The sequence below is a fragment of the Numenius arquata genome, chromosome W, assembly GCF_964106895.1.
Source record: "Numenius arquata chromosome W, bNumArq3.hap1.1, whole genome shotgun sequence".
Lineage (NCBI taxonomy): Eukaryota > Metazoa > Chordata > Aves > Charadriiformes > Scolopacidae > Numenius > Numenius arquata.
Genome location: NC_133615.1, coordinates 516,282 through 536,566, shown reverse-complemented (window position 1 = coordinate 536,566; position 20,285 = coordinate 516,282). Strand labels below are relative to the sequence as shown.

The 20,285-nt window shown below is 57.3% G+C and overlaps 1 protein-coding gene across 1 annotated transcript; it reads left to right on the top strand.

The window, feature by feature from the left end:
* Window positions 1-4,066: 4,066 nt before the first annotated feature.
* Window positions 4,067-20,153, top strand: LOC141476672 (one cut domain family member 2-like). The gene is made up of 2 exons (XM_074165476.1): window positions 4,067-5,213; window positions 19,867-20,153. Exons 1-2 carry the CDS (start codon window positions 4,067-4,069, stop codon window positions 20,151-20,153), a joined length of 1,434 nt encoding a protein of 477 aa, XP_074021577.1.
* The last annotated feature ends 132 nt before the right edge of the window (window positions 20,154-20,285 follow it).

The window sequence follows — 20,285 nt, the reverse complement described above, 5'->3', positions numbered from 1 at the left end:
GGTAGAGCTGTCCCCTGGTGCTGCCCCCGGTGTGGCAGGCACAGGATGGGCACCGTGGTGACATACCCACCACAATGGTTACAGCTGCGCCGCGCGCTGATATTTATACCTTTGTGGTGTTGATCACCCACAGAAAGATTTTGACATCAATTTGGCGAGACGCCAGAATTAGGTGCCTCCCCCCCCCCCCCCGTGTAATATAACATAATCATGGGACGCAATAATCAGGCGTGGGTTTCAAAAGAAAAGGCCAAAGCCGGGCCTTATCTCCTGAATTTGGGAAACATCATTTTGCCAGGGAAAAAAAAAATGAAAATATCAATTTCTCAGCTTTCCTCTGTTAAGTTAAAGAGAGCATAATTGATCGCAATGACTGGCACAGCAAAGGTGCTGGCAAATGCGCCTGCCAGCTGCACTCCTCCACGCCAGCCTGCACCCCACCATGGTGGGCAGACGGCCACCCCCCTCCCTGCCACCCTCCTGCCGCGCTGCCCCGTCGGGGAACAGTGTCTCACGCCAACCAGCACACACCCCACTAACACCAAGTACCCCCCCAGCCAACAAAAAGGGGGGCGAGGTGCCTACCGAGAGAGCTGAACGCAGCTGGCTTTCCTCAAAGAAAAGGAGATCGATACACAATCAAGTAAAACAGTGCAGTTCTTTTTTTTGTGTGTGTGCAACAAAAACTTGTATTTCATTTAAGTTGTGAAACGTGGTAGAAGATCTTTGCAGACCTACGGAGCTAAAATTCAAAGTATGATTAATCTTAATTTTTAGGTAAGGGTTCCCACTCTGTAAGAGAGTGCTGGTGGTTCCCAGGAACAGCGGGAAGAGATGGAGTTGAGCACCTAAAAAAGCATCCCATGTCCTGCCACCAGCTCACACGTGTGTGACACCGTTTGAGCAGGGGCAGGAGCACCCGGTCTCCGGAGGGACCTTCCAACCTCAGCTCTTCTGGGAAAAGGGAAGGGAAAGGGGAAAGGGAGAGGTAAAGGAAGAGGGGGAAAGGAAAAGAAGGAGAAGGACGCCAGCACATCTGCGGCACCTGGCTCCCATCGGGGTCTGCCCACCCACCCCCCTCCCCGCCTGCCCGCCGCCTCCGGAGGGCTGTGCCCGCCTCTCTTTTCCCCAAATCAACTGCAACTTTTGCCTTCCTTTAGGAAGGACAAAAAGATTTCACGCATAACTTGCCCTGAACAAAGGCACCTCACGCCAGGGCTTTCTTTTTCTTCTTCCTTTCTTTTCTCTTTTCCACCACAGGCTGACAACGGCGGGGGGAGCTGGGCTGGGGGGAGCTTCATTTTATACCCACTTGGTCAGTGCCGAAAAGCAGCCTGGAAAAAAACGTGAGCTCCAGAGACGTGCGGCGACGGCGGTGTGGAGAGAAACAGATCGTTAGCCTTTGGGATCCATAGCGGAAATCTGTAGGGAAACTGGGTGCTGTCACACACAACCTGTTCGTAAAGAGGCTCCGGCTGCCCTGGAGAGTGGCCTGGTGGTGTGTCGCCTCGGAAGAAGATAAAATACAGCCTTTTTTGGACTGGGCTCAGCCATTTTCACTCACCAGCTGCATTTCTTTACAAGCCCCATTCTATTTCTGCACGTCCCAAAGCAGAGCCCACAAAGGTCCAGGCGGGTTGGCTCGCACCCTGCCGACGTCTCCCCGCAGCCCCCCCGCCACACCACCCCTGCACACCTCTCCCCCTTGGCCCTTTCCAGAATTTTACTCCCCGGTGCCCGACCCAGGCTGAACTCTTGCTGATCCTATCAAAAAGGTGACATTTCCCCCCATTCCTCCCCATTTGGTTACCAGAAAGACAGAGTGGGGGTGGGACCTTGACAAACGTGGAGATGGTTATCGGGGCCCGAGATAAGGATGACATAAAGCGCAAGGACACGGCTGCTCCGAGCTGCCGGCGCTGCGTTACTGATTAAAGAGCCGGGGGGGGGGGGCAGGCAATGACAGCAGAGGGAAGTGCAGGGTTGGCACCAGCTGCGTGGCCTGGCACGCCACGGCGTGGCACAGCCCGACAGTGGCTCAGCACGGCAGACTCCGGCACGGCCTGGCACGGTGTGGCACAGCCTGGCACGGTGTGGCACAGCCCAGCACAGCCCAGCCTGGGGTGTCATGGCATGGGCCAACATGTCTGGTCGATGGTCCCCTGCAGTGGGGCATGTGGGGGGCACAGGATCTGGCCAGTGCAGGCAGGTCCCTGCTTGCCAGCTCCATGCTGGGGGCTCCTGTCCCCACAGGCCCTGCTCCTGTCCCCCCTGCCCATCTCCTCGCTGCCCACCTGCCCCTCTGTGGCCTGCCAGCCTGCCTCCGTCCCTCCACGGTCCCCACAGCGCCACACCGCCCCATGTGCCGAGGCTACGGCCGCGCTTGAGGCCCCTCTGGGAACCCACGGGCTGCCTGGCAGGATGGTGGTGGTGTCCCCCGCGCAGTGGCATGCCAGGGAACAAGGTGCTCAGGGACCTTGGGGGCTGTGAAGCAGGCTCTGTGCCCAGCGAAGCCGGCTGCCAGTAATGTGCTGGGTGGGCACGGGGGCTGGCGGCTCGCAGCTCCGGATCGATGGCCCCGCAATGGCACGCCAGATGGCTTCGGCAAGGGCAAACATGGCACAGCTGAAGCCCGCTCGCCGTGATTACAGCGGTGTGTGCCCCCCGCCTCAGCCCCGCCGGAGCAGAGGGGTGTCTGCTGCTGCCCCTTCCCGCTGCCGGGGCCCGGAGGGGGCCCGGGGACCCGACCCTTCCTCGGGAAGAGGGAATGGTGTGTGTCTGAGCACGGTGCGTGTGTGCACTGGTGAGAGGAGCCGGGCAGCCGTGTGAAAGCAGACCCACATGGGGACACGGTACCAGTTCTTTTGTCACCGTACTGGTTCATTTACTGCTGTCTGTCCACGGTGCGTTTTTACCAACCCGCACTTTCTGCCGTGTTTACCGCAACCGGCCGCGCAGACCGGCACCGCGCCCGGGTTTGGAACAGCAAGGGGGGAGGCCGGAGACCCTGCGGGGACCCCCGGGAGCCGCAGGCTACGGCCCTGCCCGCTCCTCCCGCTGCTCAGCCGGGGACCGGCCGGGCGAGGGCGCGGGATGAGGCGTCCCCGCTGCCCTCCGGGGCAGCCCCGCACCCCGGCCCGCTCCGGGGCGGTATCCCCGCGGGCGCGACGGCCGGAGGAGCCGACCGGCCGGGACCCCCTGCTCTCCGAGAGGGGAGCAATGGCTCACGGCTCGCCCGTCCCCCATCACCGCCTCCGCACAAAGGCGACATCTGTGCCGCCGGCCCGGGAGCTGCCGAGGCGGCACCGGTACCGGCACCGGCAGCGACACCGCCGGGCGGGATCGCCGCCTGCCGGGACTCGGCGTAGCCCCGTTGGGGGGAGCGGGGCTCTGAGGGGGCTGCGGCGACCTGAGGGGACGCCAGGACCCTGAGAGGGCTGAGGCACCCGAGGGCACCGGAGGGGACGCCAGGACCCTGAGGGGGCTGAGGCACCTGAGGGGACGCTAGGACCCTGCGGGGCTGAGGCGCCGGAGGGGACGCCCGGGCCCTGAGGGGCTGCGGGGCCCGGGCCGGGCCGCCCCCGGGAGGAACCTGGCCGCCGCCGCCGCCGGGCTGCCAGGGCCGCGGTCCCCCGGGGCGGCGGCGCGCGAGGATCCCCGTCCGTCCGCTCGTCCTTCCGTCCGTCCCCGGCGGCCAGCCGCCCCTCCGCGCCGTTACAAAGGGCCGCGGCATCTTTAAGGGCCCGGCGGTGGCCGCCCCGCCCCGCCCCGCGCCGCGCCGCCATTGGCGGGCCCGCTCGGCGGCGCAGGCCCGGCCCCGCGGGCGCGGCCAGGCGGTGCGCGCGGCGCGCCCTGGACAGCTCCCGCCGCCCGCAGACGGCGGCGGCGGCGGCGAGGCGAGGACATGGCGCGGGGCCGCCGCGGGCCCGGCTGAGCCGCCGCTGCCCGGCTGCCCGCGGGGCCGGCGGAGCGGGCGGCCTCCGGCCCCGCCGAGCTGCGCCGCCCCCCCTTCCCCCCCCCCCCGCCTCCGCCCGCCCGCCCGGCCGCCGCCCCCCCCCATGAGTGAATGAGGAGCGGCCGCAGCGCCCGTCGATGCCTCGCCAGGGAGCCGGGTGCCTGCGCCATGAACCCCGAGATGGCGATGGAGCCGCTGGGCAGCCTGCACGGGGCGGCCGGCCATGAGCCGGAGCTGATGGGCAGCCCCAGCCCCCACCACGGCGGCCGCAGCGCCGGGCCGCTCCGGGTGCCCCCCCCGCCGCCGCCGCCGCCGCCGCCGCCGCACCAGGAGCTTGCCCCCGCCGCCGCCCGGCCGGCCATGGTGTCCAGCATGGCCTCGCTGCTGGACGGCGCCGCCGAGTACCGCCCCGAGCTCTCCATCCCGCTGCACCACGCCATGAGCATGCCCTGCGAGTCCTCGCCGCCCGGCATGGGCATGAGCAGCACCTACACCACCCTGACGCCACTCCAGCCCCTGCCGCCCATCTCCACCGTCTCCGACAAGTTCCACCACCCGCACGCCCACCCGCACGCCCACCACCACCACCACCACCAGCGCCTCTCGGGCAACGTCAGCGGCAGCTTCGCCCTCATGCGGGACGAGCGCGGGCTGCCCGCCGTCAACAACCTCTACGGGCCCTACAAGGAGATGCCCGGCATGGGGCAGAGCCTCTCGCCGCTGGGCAACGGGCTGGGCCCCCTCCACAACGCCCAACAGGGCCTCCACGGCTACGGGCCGCCCGGCCACGAGAAGATGCTCAGCCCCAACTTCGACGCCCACGCCGCCATGCTGGCGCGGGGGGAGCAGCACCTCTCCCGGGGGCTGGGGACGCCCCCGGCCATGATGCCCCACCTGAACGGCATGCACCACCCCGCGCACCCGGGCCACCCGCCGCCCCACGGGCCCGCGCTGCCCGCCGGCCGGGAGCGGCCGCCCTCCTCCTCCTCCGGCTCGCAGGTGAGCAGCTCGGGGCAGCTGGAGGAGATCAACACCAAAGAAGTGGCACAAAGGATCACGGCGGAGCTGAAGCGCTACAGCATCCCCCAGGCCATCTTCGCCCAGCGGGTGCTGTGCCGCTCTCAGGGGACCCTCTCGGACTTGCTGCGGAACCCTAAGCCTTGGAGTAAACTCAAGTCCGGCCGGGAGACCTTCCGGAGGATGTGGAAGTGGCTGCAGGAGCCGGAGTTCCAGAGGATGTCGGCCCTGCGGTTGGCAGGTAGGTGCGGGCCGGCGCCCCGCGGGGGGGAGCGGGGACCGGAGCGCGACCCCCGGCCGCCTCCGCAGGGCGCTCCCGCCGGTACCGGCCCGGCTCGGCGGGCCCCCCTTCCCGCGTTCCGCCTCTCAGCGGCCGGGCACCCGCGGCGGGGCTGGCGGAGGGTCGCTCTCCGCCGCCGGGGCCGGTCCGGAGCCCCCCGGTCGGCGGGGCCGGGGCAGCTCTCCGGGGCCGGGTGCTGAAGGGTCCCCCCCCCCGCTCCGCCAGCGTCCCTCACGGCGCTGCCGGGCGCACCGGGCCGCATCCCGGGGCAGGCGGGGTCGGGCGGAGCGGCGGGGGGGAGATGAAGGGGCGGGGGGGGGGGGGGGGAGCGGGACCGGCGGCCCCGCGCAGATCCGCGCAGCCCCGCGTACCGGCCGCATTGTCCCGCGGAGGGCGCGCGGGCGCCCCCTGGCGCGGTGGCGGGGCGCTGCAACCCCCATTGTTCTGCGGGGACGGGGGGGGGGACGAGGCGGGGGGGGGGGGGACCCCCGGCATCGCCCGCCCCGCGGTGGTAGGGTGAGCGGGGGGGGACACCCGGCGACAGCGCTGCCCGTTTCGGGGAGGAGGGGGGGGGGTGTCCAGGGTAGAGCGGTGGCGGGGGGCGGGGAGGGGGGGACACCGGCAGGGATGCGCAGGTTTGTCTGCAACGTCAGCATCAGAGGGTTTGGAGGTGTTGTCGGTTTTGGTTGTTTTGGGGTTTGTTTTTTTTTTTTTTTGTTTGGTTGGTTTTTTTTTTTTCTTTTTTTATTATTGCCGGAGCACGCGGTGGTGTCCCCTCCCCAAACAAACGCGTACGGGGACAGGGAAATCGATGCGGATAACGTGGGGAAGATTAAAAGAGCATTAATGCTGGCAAGGGGAGCCTAAACGCCTTGGACCCGGTTTTTCATTGATCTGGAACATGAGCCGGCTCTTTTCCAGTAATGCTGCCGGTGCTTTTCCTTCCCAGCACTGGTCCCGGGTGGGGGGTTCCCCGTGGAACCCTACATATAGGGCAGAAAATCAGAAATCGCATCTACGGACCCCCCCGGGCGACAGCAAAGCTGTCGCCCGGGGGGGTCCGTAGATGCGATTTCTGATTTTCTGCCGTTAAAGTTTGGAGAGAACTGGGTGGCTGAGTGGGTAGGGGTCCCCTGTGGAGTGGGAACCAGAGCGGGAACCAGAGCGGGAAAGACCTTTGCAAATTACTGTTCCCTTCAGGAAATCGATTCATTATTATTATTATCATTATCATTATTATTATTACCACCACCTGTGAACACGCAGCCTCATTGCCTCGGTCCTTCCTTCCCCCCCCCCCCCCATCCCCCCTTGACTCCCCTCCCAGCAAAGGGCAATAAGCCGAAAGTGTTTCAGATTCCTGAAAACCCGCCGGTTCGCCCGGTGCCTCCTGGAAGTTTTTTTTTTTCCCGAACGGGATGAAAATCTGCTGTCTTTTGAGGGAAGTCCCCCCCCCTGCCCCTACAGTAGGAGCTGTAGCAGTCGGGTGTGCTTAGTATTTATACATATTATAAAATATATAGTATTTTTCTCTCTTCTCTTCTCTTCTCTTCTCTTCTCTTCTCTTCTCTTCTCTTCTCTTCTCTTCTCTTCTCTTCTCTTCTTTCCTTTTCTGTGCTTATTATTTCTGTGCTTATTATTTCTGTGCTTATTACGTCTCTTTTGGGGAGTCTTTAAGAGGCTCCCAAGCCGGCGGGGGGTGCTCAGGCGTTGCGGTGCTCGGAGCAGTGCGGGCAGAACCGGCAGCCCGGGCAGAGGTGCGGGCAGCTCCCCATGTGAATAGGCGGGTCGGTGCGTGTTTTGGGCGTCCGAGAGTAAAAAAAAAAAACCCAAAAACATCGTTTTTGGCGTGACCGTGTGAGTGTCCTCCCGGGGACATCGGGTTGCCCCCCGGGGCAGCTGGAGCAGGGACCGGGCTTTTGGGGACCTGCCCTGGGCTTCGCACAAACGCTTCTCCCGCAAAACGAAAGGCGAGAAACCCCACCGTTCCCCGGGTTCCCCCGGCATCTTCTCCCCAAAAAGGGGCTGACGGCCCCTCTCCCGCCGCCTTTCCCCCCGCCCCCGCCCGCGGGAAAGTCCCGGTGAAGCCGTGGCTGGTGCGGCCCCGCCGGGCAGTCCCTAAATTTCTGCCGGGGTGAAAAATATTAACGATCTCTGGGTGAGTCAAGGTATTTATCCGGGCGGGGAGTTCAGAGGGCAGGGTTCAGCCGCGGCTCGGGTTCAGTGAACGCGGAGCCGCCTCCTCACGCCCCGGCTGCCTGCACGGCGCGGAACCGGGCCTTTATCGCCGAATCGCTCGGTAAACGCGGAAGAATGCGAGGGAAGCAGCTCCGTGCCGTATTCCCCTGCGAGTTCAATAACTCCGTGCCGTATTCTCCTGCAATTAAAATAACCCCGTGCCGTATTCCCGGGCTGGAGCGGGTCCGGAGATGCCGGTGCAGACCCCGGGGCGTTTCTGAGTGTGCGGGGGTCGTGCGGGTGTCCCCGGCTCCCCGAGCAGCCGCGGTGGCAGCTCGCCCCGGTGGCCCTGGGCAAGGCCGGGCCCGGCCGGGCCAGCCCGCAGCCCCCAGGTGCTTTTCGTTTTCCCGGGGCGATCGGCAAAGGGCTCTCGCTGCTTGTTTACATTTCCCGATTGCTGAATCACGTTATTGATGATTAAACATTTTTGTACCAAAACACCATCAATGATTCATTTGCACAGAACAGGCGCGCTGACCTCGCCGTCTGTACATCCCTTGGATCGCAGCGCGGTTCGGGGGCGGGGGGGGCTGTGTCGGCCCCGCTCCTTTTCGCCTTACCCGGCCGAGGGGCAGCGGCGGCTGCCGGGGGCTCCATCTCTCTCCGCAGAGCCCCGGGGGGCGGCCGGGGACCTTTTCGCCCGCGGGCTCGGTTTCGCGGGAGCTGCGCTCGAGGGTCCATCACGGGTCCCCGGCCGTGTCTGGCCCTTGGTCCCCGCGAGTGCTCGGGGATGGCGGGCGGCGACTCTCCGGTCCTCGGCCGCCCTCCCCGCCGCCTCTGGTCCCGGGAGCGTGTGGCCCGCGCAGGGACAAGCTCTGCTTCCTCCCCCGTGACCTCGGCCTGCTGTGGGCTGCCACGCAGAGGGGCTCGGGGAGCGATGCCCGGCTGCGGGGGGGTCGTCAGACCTCGCCGGTCTGAGCGGCGGGCGCAGCCCCGGGAGCGGCGGCGGCACCGTCAGCACCAGGGACAGCGGCGGGGAGCGGAGCCGGGAGAGCTGGAGGGAGGGGGAGAGGGACGGGGGGAGCAGGGAGAGATGGAGGGGACCGGGAGGAGGATGGAGGGGACCGGGAGAAGGATGGAGGGGCGGGCAAAGGAGGAGAGAGGGGCGCAGAGAGGGGCGAGGCGCCCCAGGGCAGGCAGCGGCTGCGGCCTCTCGCCAGCCAGAGCCTGGTGAGCCGGGGAGGCCATAGCAGAGGAGGGAGGGATGGTGGCTCCACACCCCACCAGGGTGACAGCAGCAAAGGGAGGGATGGTGGCTCCACACCCCACCGAGGAGAGGAATGTGACACTGCAGCTGACCCCACGGCACCCTTCAACCTCCAGCTCCCAGGAGAGCCCCCGTGCTGTAGCTGATTGCCGGGGGTGGGTTGTGTACAGGCGGACTGTTGTTGGCCATCGTCCCTCTGCCTCTTTGTGCTGTGCCTGATGCTTCTTTCTCTGCATTTTGAGCCTATTTTGTTGTCTGTAGCTACAGCTAAAAATTAAGGCATAATAACATCTGTATCAAGTGCGTTATCTATATATAAAACTATTTCTTAGTGCTGAACTAAATATACAGGTATATAAAGATTCTTTGAAAGGTGCTTAGTGGCTTGAAATATTAGTACTCTCTTCAGATATAGATTAGTGGTTATGTTTGAACAATCCATGCAGTAAATTGTGGTGCTGGGTGATAAATTATATTTCTCTTGTACCAACTTTCTGAAATAATAGCCTGCCTTATCTTTTTGTTCCAGATTATTTCTAAAGACATTTCTGCCCTGCAGAAATTTGAATACTGTTTTTGTTAAGCAGCCAGTTTTTAGCAGTTTCTTGATTGGTTGGTACAGATAAATCTGACTATATTTCGCCTTTATATCTTTTTTCTTCCTCTACTTTTTTTAAGAATCATTTCGTCTGTGAACATTTGTTGATTATTCTGAAATTTTCCAATCTGTTCTTCTCTATTTCGTTATTAGGTTTTTTTCCCAGCATCTCATTTTTTCCCTAGTGTCTCTTGGCCATCACCATTTGAACTGAAATATCCCAAACTCAAATACTTTTCTGCATTTGCAAATTGACAGAATTTATTCCTGGCAAGGATCACATAAAGGAGAGAGCATTTTTGCCAAAAGGATAATTTTCCAGCAGCTGATTCTGTTTCTTTCCTTGCGCTTTATGGGTGTGTGTTGACTCAAACTTTGCGCTTCTTTTTCTCCGCACCCTGGCCCAATCCTTAGCACTCCTCCCTTGTATTACTCACAAAATCTCATCCTAGATCTTCCTGCCGACCACCAGTTCCAAGTGGCTTTTTCATCCCTTCCAATTAGGCATTACTCAGAGATGACAAGCTCCTTGCCAGTAACCCAACACGTCTGTTCTGAGTCTCTGAGCACTAACAGTAGCAAACTCCTCGCATCAGAGGAGCTCCCCTGTGGCTGCCTTCAGAGTGGGAAGAGGGCTCTGCAGGTGTACAGAGAATTAATCTAACAGGGAAAGCAGGGCTGAAAAGGACTTCAGACATCACTTGTCCTGACAGTCTTGCCCAGTTCTTCAAGAATCTCCGCTGATGGGGATTTCTCAGGCTACCTAGGCAATCTCTTCCAGGGCTTACAGGTACAAAAAAATCCTTAATGACTAGCCTTAATCTCCCTTTTTGTCTTTTAAATCCTTTGCTTCTCATCTTATCCCTGCTAGACACAGCAAAAAAAAATTACTCCCTTTCTTCTGATAGTAATCTGTTTGTATTTAAGACTGCTATCTTGTCTCCTGTCTTCTCTAGAAAAAGCCCCATCATACTTTGGAGATGAATATGCAGAGAAAGCATTATGTCCAATGGGACAGACAATACATCTCTTTTTCCGGGGTAAAAGATTTTGTATCCAGCTCTATCAATCTTGCAGACTTTTGCATAAAAGGCTCTCTGATTTATAGAGGATTTTTGTACGCAGAAATCATACAGAACAGACTAATCTCAAATGGGCTCAGAGATAAGATCAACAAGACAACTCGCTGATGGCAGATAGAAATGCAATCAAAAAAGAAATTGGAGTGTTTTGGGGTTGTTTGGGTTTTTTTAGCTATAAAATCAAACTACTCCATTGTGAAAAAAGGGGACTCAAACCACTGGCAAATGCTGCACAAAGGAATTATTAGACAAGTGATAGAGGCTGGCAGTTTCCCAAAACGCAAATTGTCTCTGGGACCAAAATATCTCTAAGTAAGCAGGGAACATATTTATGAGTAGTGGTGATTTTCCAGCAGATCTCATCTTGTCATAATGGGCATTTAAGATCGGGGGCCTGCGCTGAGGCATTAAGCTTTGGCAAGCAGCTTGTAGCTGGAGAAGATAAAGGAAGAGCATGAGGAAGTCTTCCTCGGAGAGCTTCCCACACACCGGCTTCTCCATTTTCCTTCTCCTCTGTGCTTGTCATGCTCCCTCGTTCCCGTATCAGGTGGGGACGCCGCTGCTTCCCTCAGCAGCCAGGGCCTCAGCACGAGCATCTTTCCTCCAGCTGTCGCCGGTAAGGACCGGTGGCACCACGGCACCGTGACAGCCCCGACCACAGGCTCCCGATGTGAAGAGGCTCACACAGATTAGGTGTAAGCTCCCAAAGCTTTGCCTCTGTCCTTCTGGCATCTTTAGTGCCAGTTTTTTCTCCTCCGTCATGCCCGGATCCTGCCAGGATGCAGCACCTTGATGTCTTCTCACATCCTTACCTCTCCTGCTGAAGCTGTGCTTTCCTAAGCCCCTGGGAAGAAGGAAATGGGAACCTGGCTGGATGGCAAAGAACATCACTCATCCCGGGCCTGCTCTTGCGTTCCGCATTTGGCAGTCGTTGTCCGAAGCGCAGGGAGAGCTCGGGGAGCCAGGACAGGTCTGGCTTTCCCGGAGAAGCCGACAGAGCTTTGCTCCTGTCGTCTCCCATTCTTCATAATTGTGCCCTACCAGCAGCAGCCATTAAAAGGAAATAATCATTTCCTGCTTTCTCCCATGAGTCAGAATTTCTGAAAACAAGCTGGTCCTGGAGGCACACGGCAAGAACTCGGTAGATCCATACTTTCCCTTGCGGCAGTCCCGTGGGACTCGGCTCACAGCTCTGACTTGTAAGTGTAAGGTGCCAGGAGGGAACGGCAGCGTGGGAGGGTGTCAAAGCGATGGAGCTGCGGGGAAGCTGCTAGATGCAAGCAGCAGAAAGCAGGAAGGCAAAATATTTCCAATTCTAATCCACTCTAAGATTTCAGACTCCTATTCAATGCTTGCTCACCTACCTCCACTTTAAATTCCCAGTTCCTTTCTTGGAAAAGGTGCCTGAAGTGCTTCCCTTTCCCCCGGGGAGAAGGTCACCGCTGTATTCAGTACTTGAGGGGATGTGCTGGCGCATCGCTTGCGGATGCTGCTGCAACAGGCAGAGCACTGGGTGTGGGGAAGGTCTGGTTTCAGCTCCGTGCTCTGACAAGGGGAAAATAAATCCTGCCATTACAGAAAAGTGTTATAATTCAGCTGCAAACTCTTCTGGGACTCAAAAGGGAGAATCTCCAGCACAAGAGGAAACATCAATCTCCAGGTGCTGGAAGTGAAGGACTGGCAGAGCACGGTTTGAAGGACCCAGCGTTTTGCTGTGGCTGGGTAGAACACCCAAGCATCTTGTGGGTGACACACCAGGGCTGCCAACAGGGTGACACTGCTGGTCGCAGTCCGGTGACGGCATTGAAATGCTGCTGCTGCACAGCTTCTGCCAGCTTCTGCCTCCGAAAGCAGCCGGGGCTCCCACTGGCACAAGCGTGTTTCGGCAGCTCAACGAGGTTGATGCATTGATGCCGTGTGTCTGTCTGTCTGTCCCTGTCATGGGACAATGGCACTGCGGGGCACCCTGGGGTGTCACTGCACCCGGGGCCAGAGCTGTCACAGGTAACTGTGGGCGGTTGCACCCCTTCTCGTGCAAACAGGGGTCTGTGGGGAGAAGGAAGATCTCTAAGTGCCTTCACCGCAACAGGGCTACGGCGTGAGCTTGCACCAGCGGGACGGTGATCCCAGCGGGGGGGGGGCAGCTTGTGCATCCCCCAGCTATTGGAAAGGAGCTCACGATCGACTCTGAAACAGAAATCTGTCAGAAATGGGGTCTGTTCCTTTTGCAGCTCGCAGGATAGCTTGTTTGTGAAGAGGGCTGGCTGTTGGGTGTCAGGGGGTGCCACTGCCTCGGCCACAGAAGAGGAGCTGGGGGGGCTGCCTTCCCCACGCTGCTTCGGTGCACGCTTAGAGCTCGTACCCGCTGGGTGACAAGGGGTTCGTGGAAACTGTGCTGCACGATCACCAAGCTCCAATCATTCTCACCCTGGAGTGCAATAAATTGGCCCTATCCCATCTATTATTTATTATTCTGTATTAATGATGGAAGTAGATTACAACAGTACTTAGAGGCCCCTGTCAGAGATCCCACACGGAGCTGGGTGTTGCGGCACTGCCCGGGAGGGAGCAGCCCCTGCCCTGCAGAATTTACAGCCCAATTTCAGCCACCCAGCAGATTTACAAGAGAAGTGACACAAATAGCCCGAGACCTGCTGCATGCCGGCAAGAAATATAAAAGAACCACGTCCCCAAACCCGTTCATCTTTTCTCCTCAAATAGGTGAAGGATGCAAAACCCAGAGAGAGGGGAGTGTTCCTGCCGTGGCAGAATTAAGAGAGAGAAAAATCGGGTTGAGTACTGGGAAAACCCATTCCTGGCAGGAAACAGCGCTTTTTTCTCGGAGCCTTGTAGGAATCCCTGTATCTCCAAAGAGGAGTCGCGGCGCGGGGAGCATCTCGCCGTTCCAGGAGGGTTGGTTTGGGCGAGCAAAGCGATCTTCTCCGGTAGCGGTGGGTTCTTCTCGGGAAGAGAGGAAGGAATTAACAGTTTGTGCTGCCCTCCTGCTTTGCGGGCAGGCTCTGTTTGTCCAGATGAGTGCCGTCAGAGGGCATTCGCGGGGGTTGCAGGGGCCGGGGGGGCTCCGTGGGCGTGCGGTGGGGGGGGAACCAGCAGGGGAAAGAGGCTCCCCCCGACAATGCGATTATTTGCATCTTCATCCAAATTGTTTCTGGTTACATAATGATTCTGTACACAGCGGAGTACTTAACCTAATTTGTATCGATCCCAATTGCTTTCATTTGTGCATACTTAATTCAGAGAGGTAATCAAATTGATTTCTGAGGCCTAGTTTTTAAGAGATTGTAGTAACACAGATATACAAGAGGTTGCTTTAAGTGAATCACGGCGAAAGGAAAACATTTTAAACCTTTGGAAAACGTTTTGATGGTCATTTCATTGTGTTCAGTATTACTAGCATAATTAAATTTCCTTCACATTGAGTTCCCTCCGAAATCAAATTGAGGAACATTTTTTAGTTCCATCAGACAGATAACTGGGTTTAGTTGACTTTGTACTACACCCGTATGAAACCACATGCGGGGGATCAATATTCATGGCTTATCCTCGCAAACGATGGAGAGAAATGACTTACTGCTGGATTAAGGGAATATTGTTCTCGGCTCGGCTCCTTCTCAAGATCTGCTGTTTGTTGCCGAGGTGGCTTTTGCCATGAGAGTGAAGACATCATCAAACCGGTGGTTATCTGAGGGAGTTAGTTAACCTGAGGAACTGCAGGGAACCAAATCTAGGGGAGGGGGGGACAAAGGGAGGCTTTTTTTCAGCAAAAGTAGACCATGAAGCATGGCCTTGAGAAATTTTGGACTGCTGTATAAACCTCCGGGATTTTTGATTAAAACCCCCTCACCTAATTGGTTTAAAAGGAGAGATGCCTGAAAGGGAGACGGATTGATGTCAGATTTATGTTGGGGGTTTGTTTGTATTAGGAGCTGTGCTGTCTTTGTGCTTCACAGGACAGAAAGTCACGCGAGCTCTTTCTGTAACATTCCCAGTATCCAAAGGGAACTGGTGTCAGGACTCAGAATGGAATGGGATGGCTGTGTAGTCTCCGCAGGTCCCTCTGTGCCCGTCTCTACAGTTATGTGGGTTATTATTACTGTATTACAGCCTGGCTGGCAAAGCCCCTCTGCCCATCAGTGTCACTGCCCAGGGCCCCCTTACAGACCAGCTCCCGCATTTTTGGGACATCACTTCCCGGGCTCCCCGCAGCTCCGGCCATGGTGGCCTTGGCCACTGAAAAAACCTCAGATTAACACTTTTTCCTTTGTTTGAGCAATGGTTATTTCCATGTTGGCTTGCATTGGTAATGCAATGGTATTTCCATGGCTTGCAACAAGCGTAGCCCCAAGCAGCTCTGAGGCAGAGGAGCAGAGCTTGCCCCATCCTCTGCCCACGGCACGGTCCCCAGCCTCTTTCTCTGGTGTGGGACGTGGGACACGGGCTTCCTCTGGATGTACCAGCCACCAACAGCGTTCACAGGAACACTCACGTACCCAGGCTCAGCAGATGTTACTCCTGAAATACCTGCTGGGACCATTCACTGGCACAAAGCACCCGCCCCCTAGGACCTCTACCTGTCCTGCTTGCCCTCCTCCTCCTCCTGATGCTGGTGACCCTCATGTCCTCGTCCCCCCTGGGGCTGTCTCCCTCCTGGAGCACCATTGCAGGGGAAGCAGAGGAGGAGAGACGTCCCAGCTCACTCCAGTAGCATCCCTGCCCCGTGCCAGAGGGTTTGGAGGGTGGGATGTGGCCGAACGCTGTGGCAGTGCTGCCACTCACAGTGGTGAGCTCTGTATCAATCAATTTTGCCCTACATGCGGCAAAAAGCAGCCGATGGGAGCTATTGCTGCCGCTGGGGACAGGCAGCGCTGCCGCTGGGTGTCACAGGGCCTGCAGATCGACTGCTCTGAGCCACGCGTTGGTTCAGCCATTGACGGTGGGGCCCGGTGGTTGTCTCCCAGTGAAAAAAGTGTCCTGAGAAAAATGCCAAACCCTCTGATCTCAACCGTTTGCATTCCGTCGAGCTCTCGCCAGCTCCACGGAGGACTTGCCCTGGACTCCGTGTCCCCCTGGCATAGGGTTCCGCTGGCCACCACAGCTCTCCTGAGCCAGCTGGGCCAGTGCCAGAGCACAGTGGGATGCCCAGGGGTAGGCTGGGCGCTGGGGACCACCGCAGCTCCTGGGGGTCACAGCAGGACCCCCACAGCGGCGTTAGTGACCCCACTGCCGTTTGCTGGTAGCATCTCTAATGGCAGAGTACATCTCCCGGTGCTTCAGTCTGGATAAACGGAAGGTTTAAAGACAATACTTATCAGCTGAAACATTTCTAGATCTTTTGAGGATTTATAGCTGTTTGTAATGCAGGGGCTGGCTGGGTTCCTCTCTCCTCCGGAGGAAAATGGAAAATAAGAGTTACTGTTGCAGAAAATAAGACAAATGAACTATTAGTAGAAATATTCAATTTAATGGTACTCAGTGACAAAAAAAATTGAGCTTAAATTAGAAGCGTGTGAAGTTCACAAGGAACCTGAAACTCAGACAGACTTGCGGAATAAGATTAAAAAAAATGCCCATTTACCTGCAGACGCCTTTCAGGCAGATGGGGTTGTGGATGCTGGAGCTGAAGCAGTGCACATCAGTCACGGCAGCTCCTTGTCACCGTGGGGTCCTGGGTCTTCCCAAGCGGTGGGATGTGATTCTCTTTTTCATGTGAATTGTATCGAAAGCTGTTAACTGCGGGCAGTCTAGAGCGGATTTTCGTGGAGGAGGAGCGGTGTGTCCCAAGAGGTGATGGAGGCCGTGGCAGAGGCCAGGGGAGGCCATGGGGAGCCTGTGTCCTTCCCCCCTGTCCCCCGCGGGCAGCCAGGCATCCGCCCGCCTCCCCTCTCACTGCCTCCAGCATCTGGCAAAGCATCTCGGCACACCCTTAACCTTGGGCTCGCAAACACGCTAATAAAAAATCAATGGAGTGTCGTGCATATTTAAAGTTGAACATCTGAATAGCTGCTGTCTTATGGAGAGGAACCCTCTTAGCACTGAGGACTGCAGAGATTTTGGGGCTCATTCCCGTTGTCCCCGGGTGCCTCGGCTGCCTCCCCTCCCACCTCCCCACACTTACGTTCAATGCATTTTTTTTTTTAATTTTTTGGTTTATTCCTAAGCAATACCTAATTCTGTTTTAAAGCAACATTTTTTAAACATTCGCTTAGTTTTAGCTGGGGGACAAAGCCACGCTCACTGCAGACAGGCTGTCCCTCCTTGGGGACACAGCCCCCCAGTGCCAGGTCTCTGCGCCTCCCTTAATGCCCTCTGAATCGGTGGGGTTCCACTTCAGCCAAAACTGAGTGAGGCAGCACTGAAGCTATTTCTGAGCTATTTCTATATTGTTTCTATGTAAAGCATCTTTAGTCCAGTGTAGAAGAAAAGAGAAGAATTTTTTTTTTTTTTTTTCCCCAGTTATGGCTTTCAGTTCTTGCCAGTTGTCCTCCTTCTCCCATGGAACCCGTCCAGCATTAACCCTAGTTAATAAATCAAACTGTTCTTAGAATCAAGATGGCCGCTTCCCTTCCCCATACTATTGAAATGCTTCTCTGTCTGTAGGCAGGTTTCCTGGATAATAACTTTATTTTATTAGAGCGCTCACTCCATTTTTCTCTTCTGATAAATGTACGTCAAGGAACAACATTTGCCTTTATGGTGCCTTTTCAAGAGCAAACTTAACAGTTCAAGGAAAGTATTTACTGAATGCAGTGAAAAGCACATACCTTTGCATTATTTATTATAAGATACCAATAACTGTAAAACGCAGAGTATCTCTGGACATAAATTAGTGATGTTAGGAAACACTAGACTCTTCCCAGTGTCCCGGAACCTATTAGAAACTGCGGCAAAGCTGCGGGCGCTCGTCCCATCCCCGGTGCTGGGGGTACCCAGCGAGGAGCCCAGACAAAAGCAGCGAATGCAGAAACCCGGCCTGAAATCTGCCTTTTCACTGCAGACAGTGTTAGAGGTGCAGTCAGAGAACCCGGATTAGCCTTTGGGCTAACCACCTCTGGAGACCCGAGTCCGGCCATGCGGAGGCAGTTACAGGCTCACCCTGATGCCCCCGACGTGCCCAGGCTGGAGGGTCCTCGCTCCCGTGGGTCCCGGCAGAATCCCGGTGCTGGTGCCGCTGCCTCGGGAGCCGTGCTGTGATCCCATCCCAGGGATGCTCACCCCTAAATCTGGGGTTAGACCCGGCTCTCTGGAGCATCATCCTCTTGCACTTTGTCCCTCCTGGGTATTTCAAACGGTCCGAGCCCAATGCCCTTCCCAGAGGCAGCTCTGCAGCAGCCGCGGGAGTTTGGCAGCCCAGAAAGGACGGAAGAGAGGGGTCAGGATCAGCTGCTCCAACACAATATTCCACTTTCCTGAAGAAACCCAGTGAAATCCTGTCCCATGCCCCAAACGAAGCTGATCCATAGTCTGTTACGCGCTTGACTGAGCCAGGCTCCCTGTGGTGGGAGCCACAGGGGGAGACGGGGACGGTCTCGACTTCGGGTTAATCACAGATGTTTCCACAGTCTGAGTTTTACTTTTCGGGCCAGGTTCTTGTTTCACATTCTAGACCTGCAGAATTATTTAATAGGGCTGCTTAAAACCCCGTCCACTTATCAGTTCACTCTGCTTATTTTGTCCCAGCACATTACCTAACCATGTCAACATATGGATTTTTTTTTATCTTACTGCCCGGTGTAGACAGCCTTATCAGGCTATTTTTAAATCTGGGTATGCTACAGCAGCGGTATTGCTTTCAGCACTTGATGTTCTCTCTGTGCTAATAAATACAGATCAGCTATTAATACTGATTTTTTTTTAGGATCCATTAGCATCGCCTGGCGCAGCGATGGTCCGGCGCCGCTGCCCGGCCTGACCTGAGCTCTGACGGGCATTTCTGGCTGGCTTTGGGAGATGCCCCGGGAGGGGGATAGCGCTGGCCCCCCCAGATCCCTGACGGCTCGCCCGAGGGCTGCCTGGGTGTCCACGATGTCGGGATGCGGGGAGAGCTAATTGCTGACGAGGGACATTGCCTAAACAGCAGGCGCTGCTGCCGTTTCATCTCAGGAAGCTGCAATTTCACATCTTTTTTCACAGCTTTTCAGCGCTGTAGTCTGTGAGAGCCCACGTGAGAGCGCAGGTTTACAGAAAGCTGTAGAATTTGAGGCAGGCGAGGTGGTCTGGGTGTTTCTATACCGGGCTGTAAGCAAACAGTCTCACAGAAGTGACGGGTTTATCTCACAGCAGATACCTGAGGTTTGGGCAGCTTTTTCAGACAGCAGCTGTTGCAGCAGTGGATAGAAACCACAAATAAGTCGGTAAATGGTTAAAGAGTGGCCACAGAGGTGTCTTTCTGGAGAAAATGAGTGAACAGGAGGTTCAGCTGGACGACGGCAGTTCGTGCTGTCGAACATGATTTTCCCCCAGTGGTGGTCACACAAAGTTGCTGCCACGGGAGCTTTGACCGGGGTTTGCTTTGAGGTGTTTAAAGTAACAAAACTCCTGACCAAACCTTAGACCTGGCTGCTGGGAAGGCATCCCCAGGCCTCCTTTTGGGGGTGGAGAAGTTGAATGTGGGGAGCTGAGCAGCCTGTCCTGGGTCAGACGGAGCAAAGTCTGGAGCAAAGACGGAGCAAACTCCTGGGAGCGGAGTTCCACCACGTGTCTTCCCCAGCCGTGGGGTTTTACCCGTCCTTCCGTGTCCGCGGTCAGCACGGGAGAGGATGCTGAGAGCATCCCTCCTGCCCACCCCCCCGATCTGTCCCAAAATATGGGTAGAAGGTTTATTTGAGATGCATGAGCAGCAATTTCCAGTTGTATTTGGTGTACGTGACCCGGGGGGGGAATTTATGTTATGGAACGGTGCCTGTACGGTTTCATTAAAAAACAGTGATCTGCAGTTGTTATGTGCTACGGCACGTGAGAAGTTTCTGCCAAGAATTAATCTTTGTCTTAGCTATGGAGAGGGAAAAAAAAGGATGTGCTTTGTGTTTTCTTCCTCAGGCTGACATCAGAAAAGCTAAATTGTTAACCCTAATGCTGCTGTGACAGAAGAGCAGCGTGTTTCTCAGACGGTGGTTTTATAGAAAGTGTGGAAAATCTCAAAGTTGTGCACTGCCCAGAAATGGCAGGTGAATTCCAGGGCTCTCTCTGGGGACAGGTTAGGGGGGGAGCGCTCCGATTGCCTGGGAATTCAGTTCCCGAAAGGCTAACCATCAGGTGCCCGCCCAAAGGAATTTGTGAAAATGCAGGTCTTTGGGACGGGAGGGCAATGGCCAGCGTATCCTCTTGGGGTTCCTCCGCCAGCCCTGGGGTCCTGCGGGCACTGCGGGTCCCGTGGGAGGTCTGCGTGCCCAGCGTGGCCGTCGGGGTCTGGGGCAGCCACACGTGTCCTGACGGTCGCTCTCTCTCTGTCTCTGCGCACCCCTTCCCCAGCCTGCAAACGCAAAGAGCAAGAGCCGAACAAAGAGCGGAACAACTCCCAGAAGAAATCTCGCCTGGTTTTCACGGACCTCCAGCGCCGCACGCTTTTCGCCATCTTCAAGGAGAACAAGCGCCCTTCCAAAGAAATGCAGATCACCATCTCCCAGCAGCTGGGCCTGGAGCTCACCACCGTCAGCAACTTCTTCATGAACGCCCGCCGGCGCAGCCTGGAGAAGTGGCAGGACGACCTGAGCTCCGGGGGCTCCTCCTCGGCCCCCAGCACCTGCACCAAGGCGTGACGGGGAGGGGACGGCGCGGCGCGGCGCGGTGGGGAGAGCGGCTTCGCAGCGGGGCCCTTCACTGGTGACTTAAAGCACAATCCTCCTGGAACCCAACCCCAGCCCGGCTCTCACAGAGGACACTTCTTCACG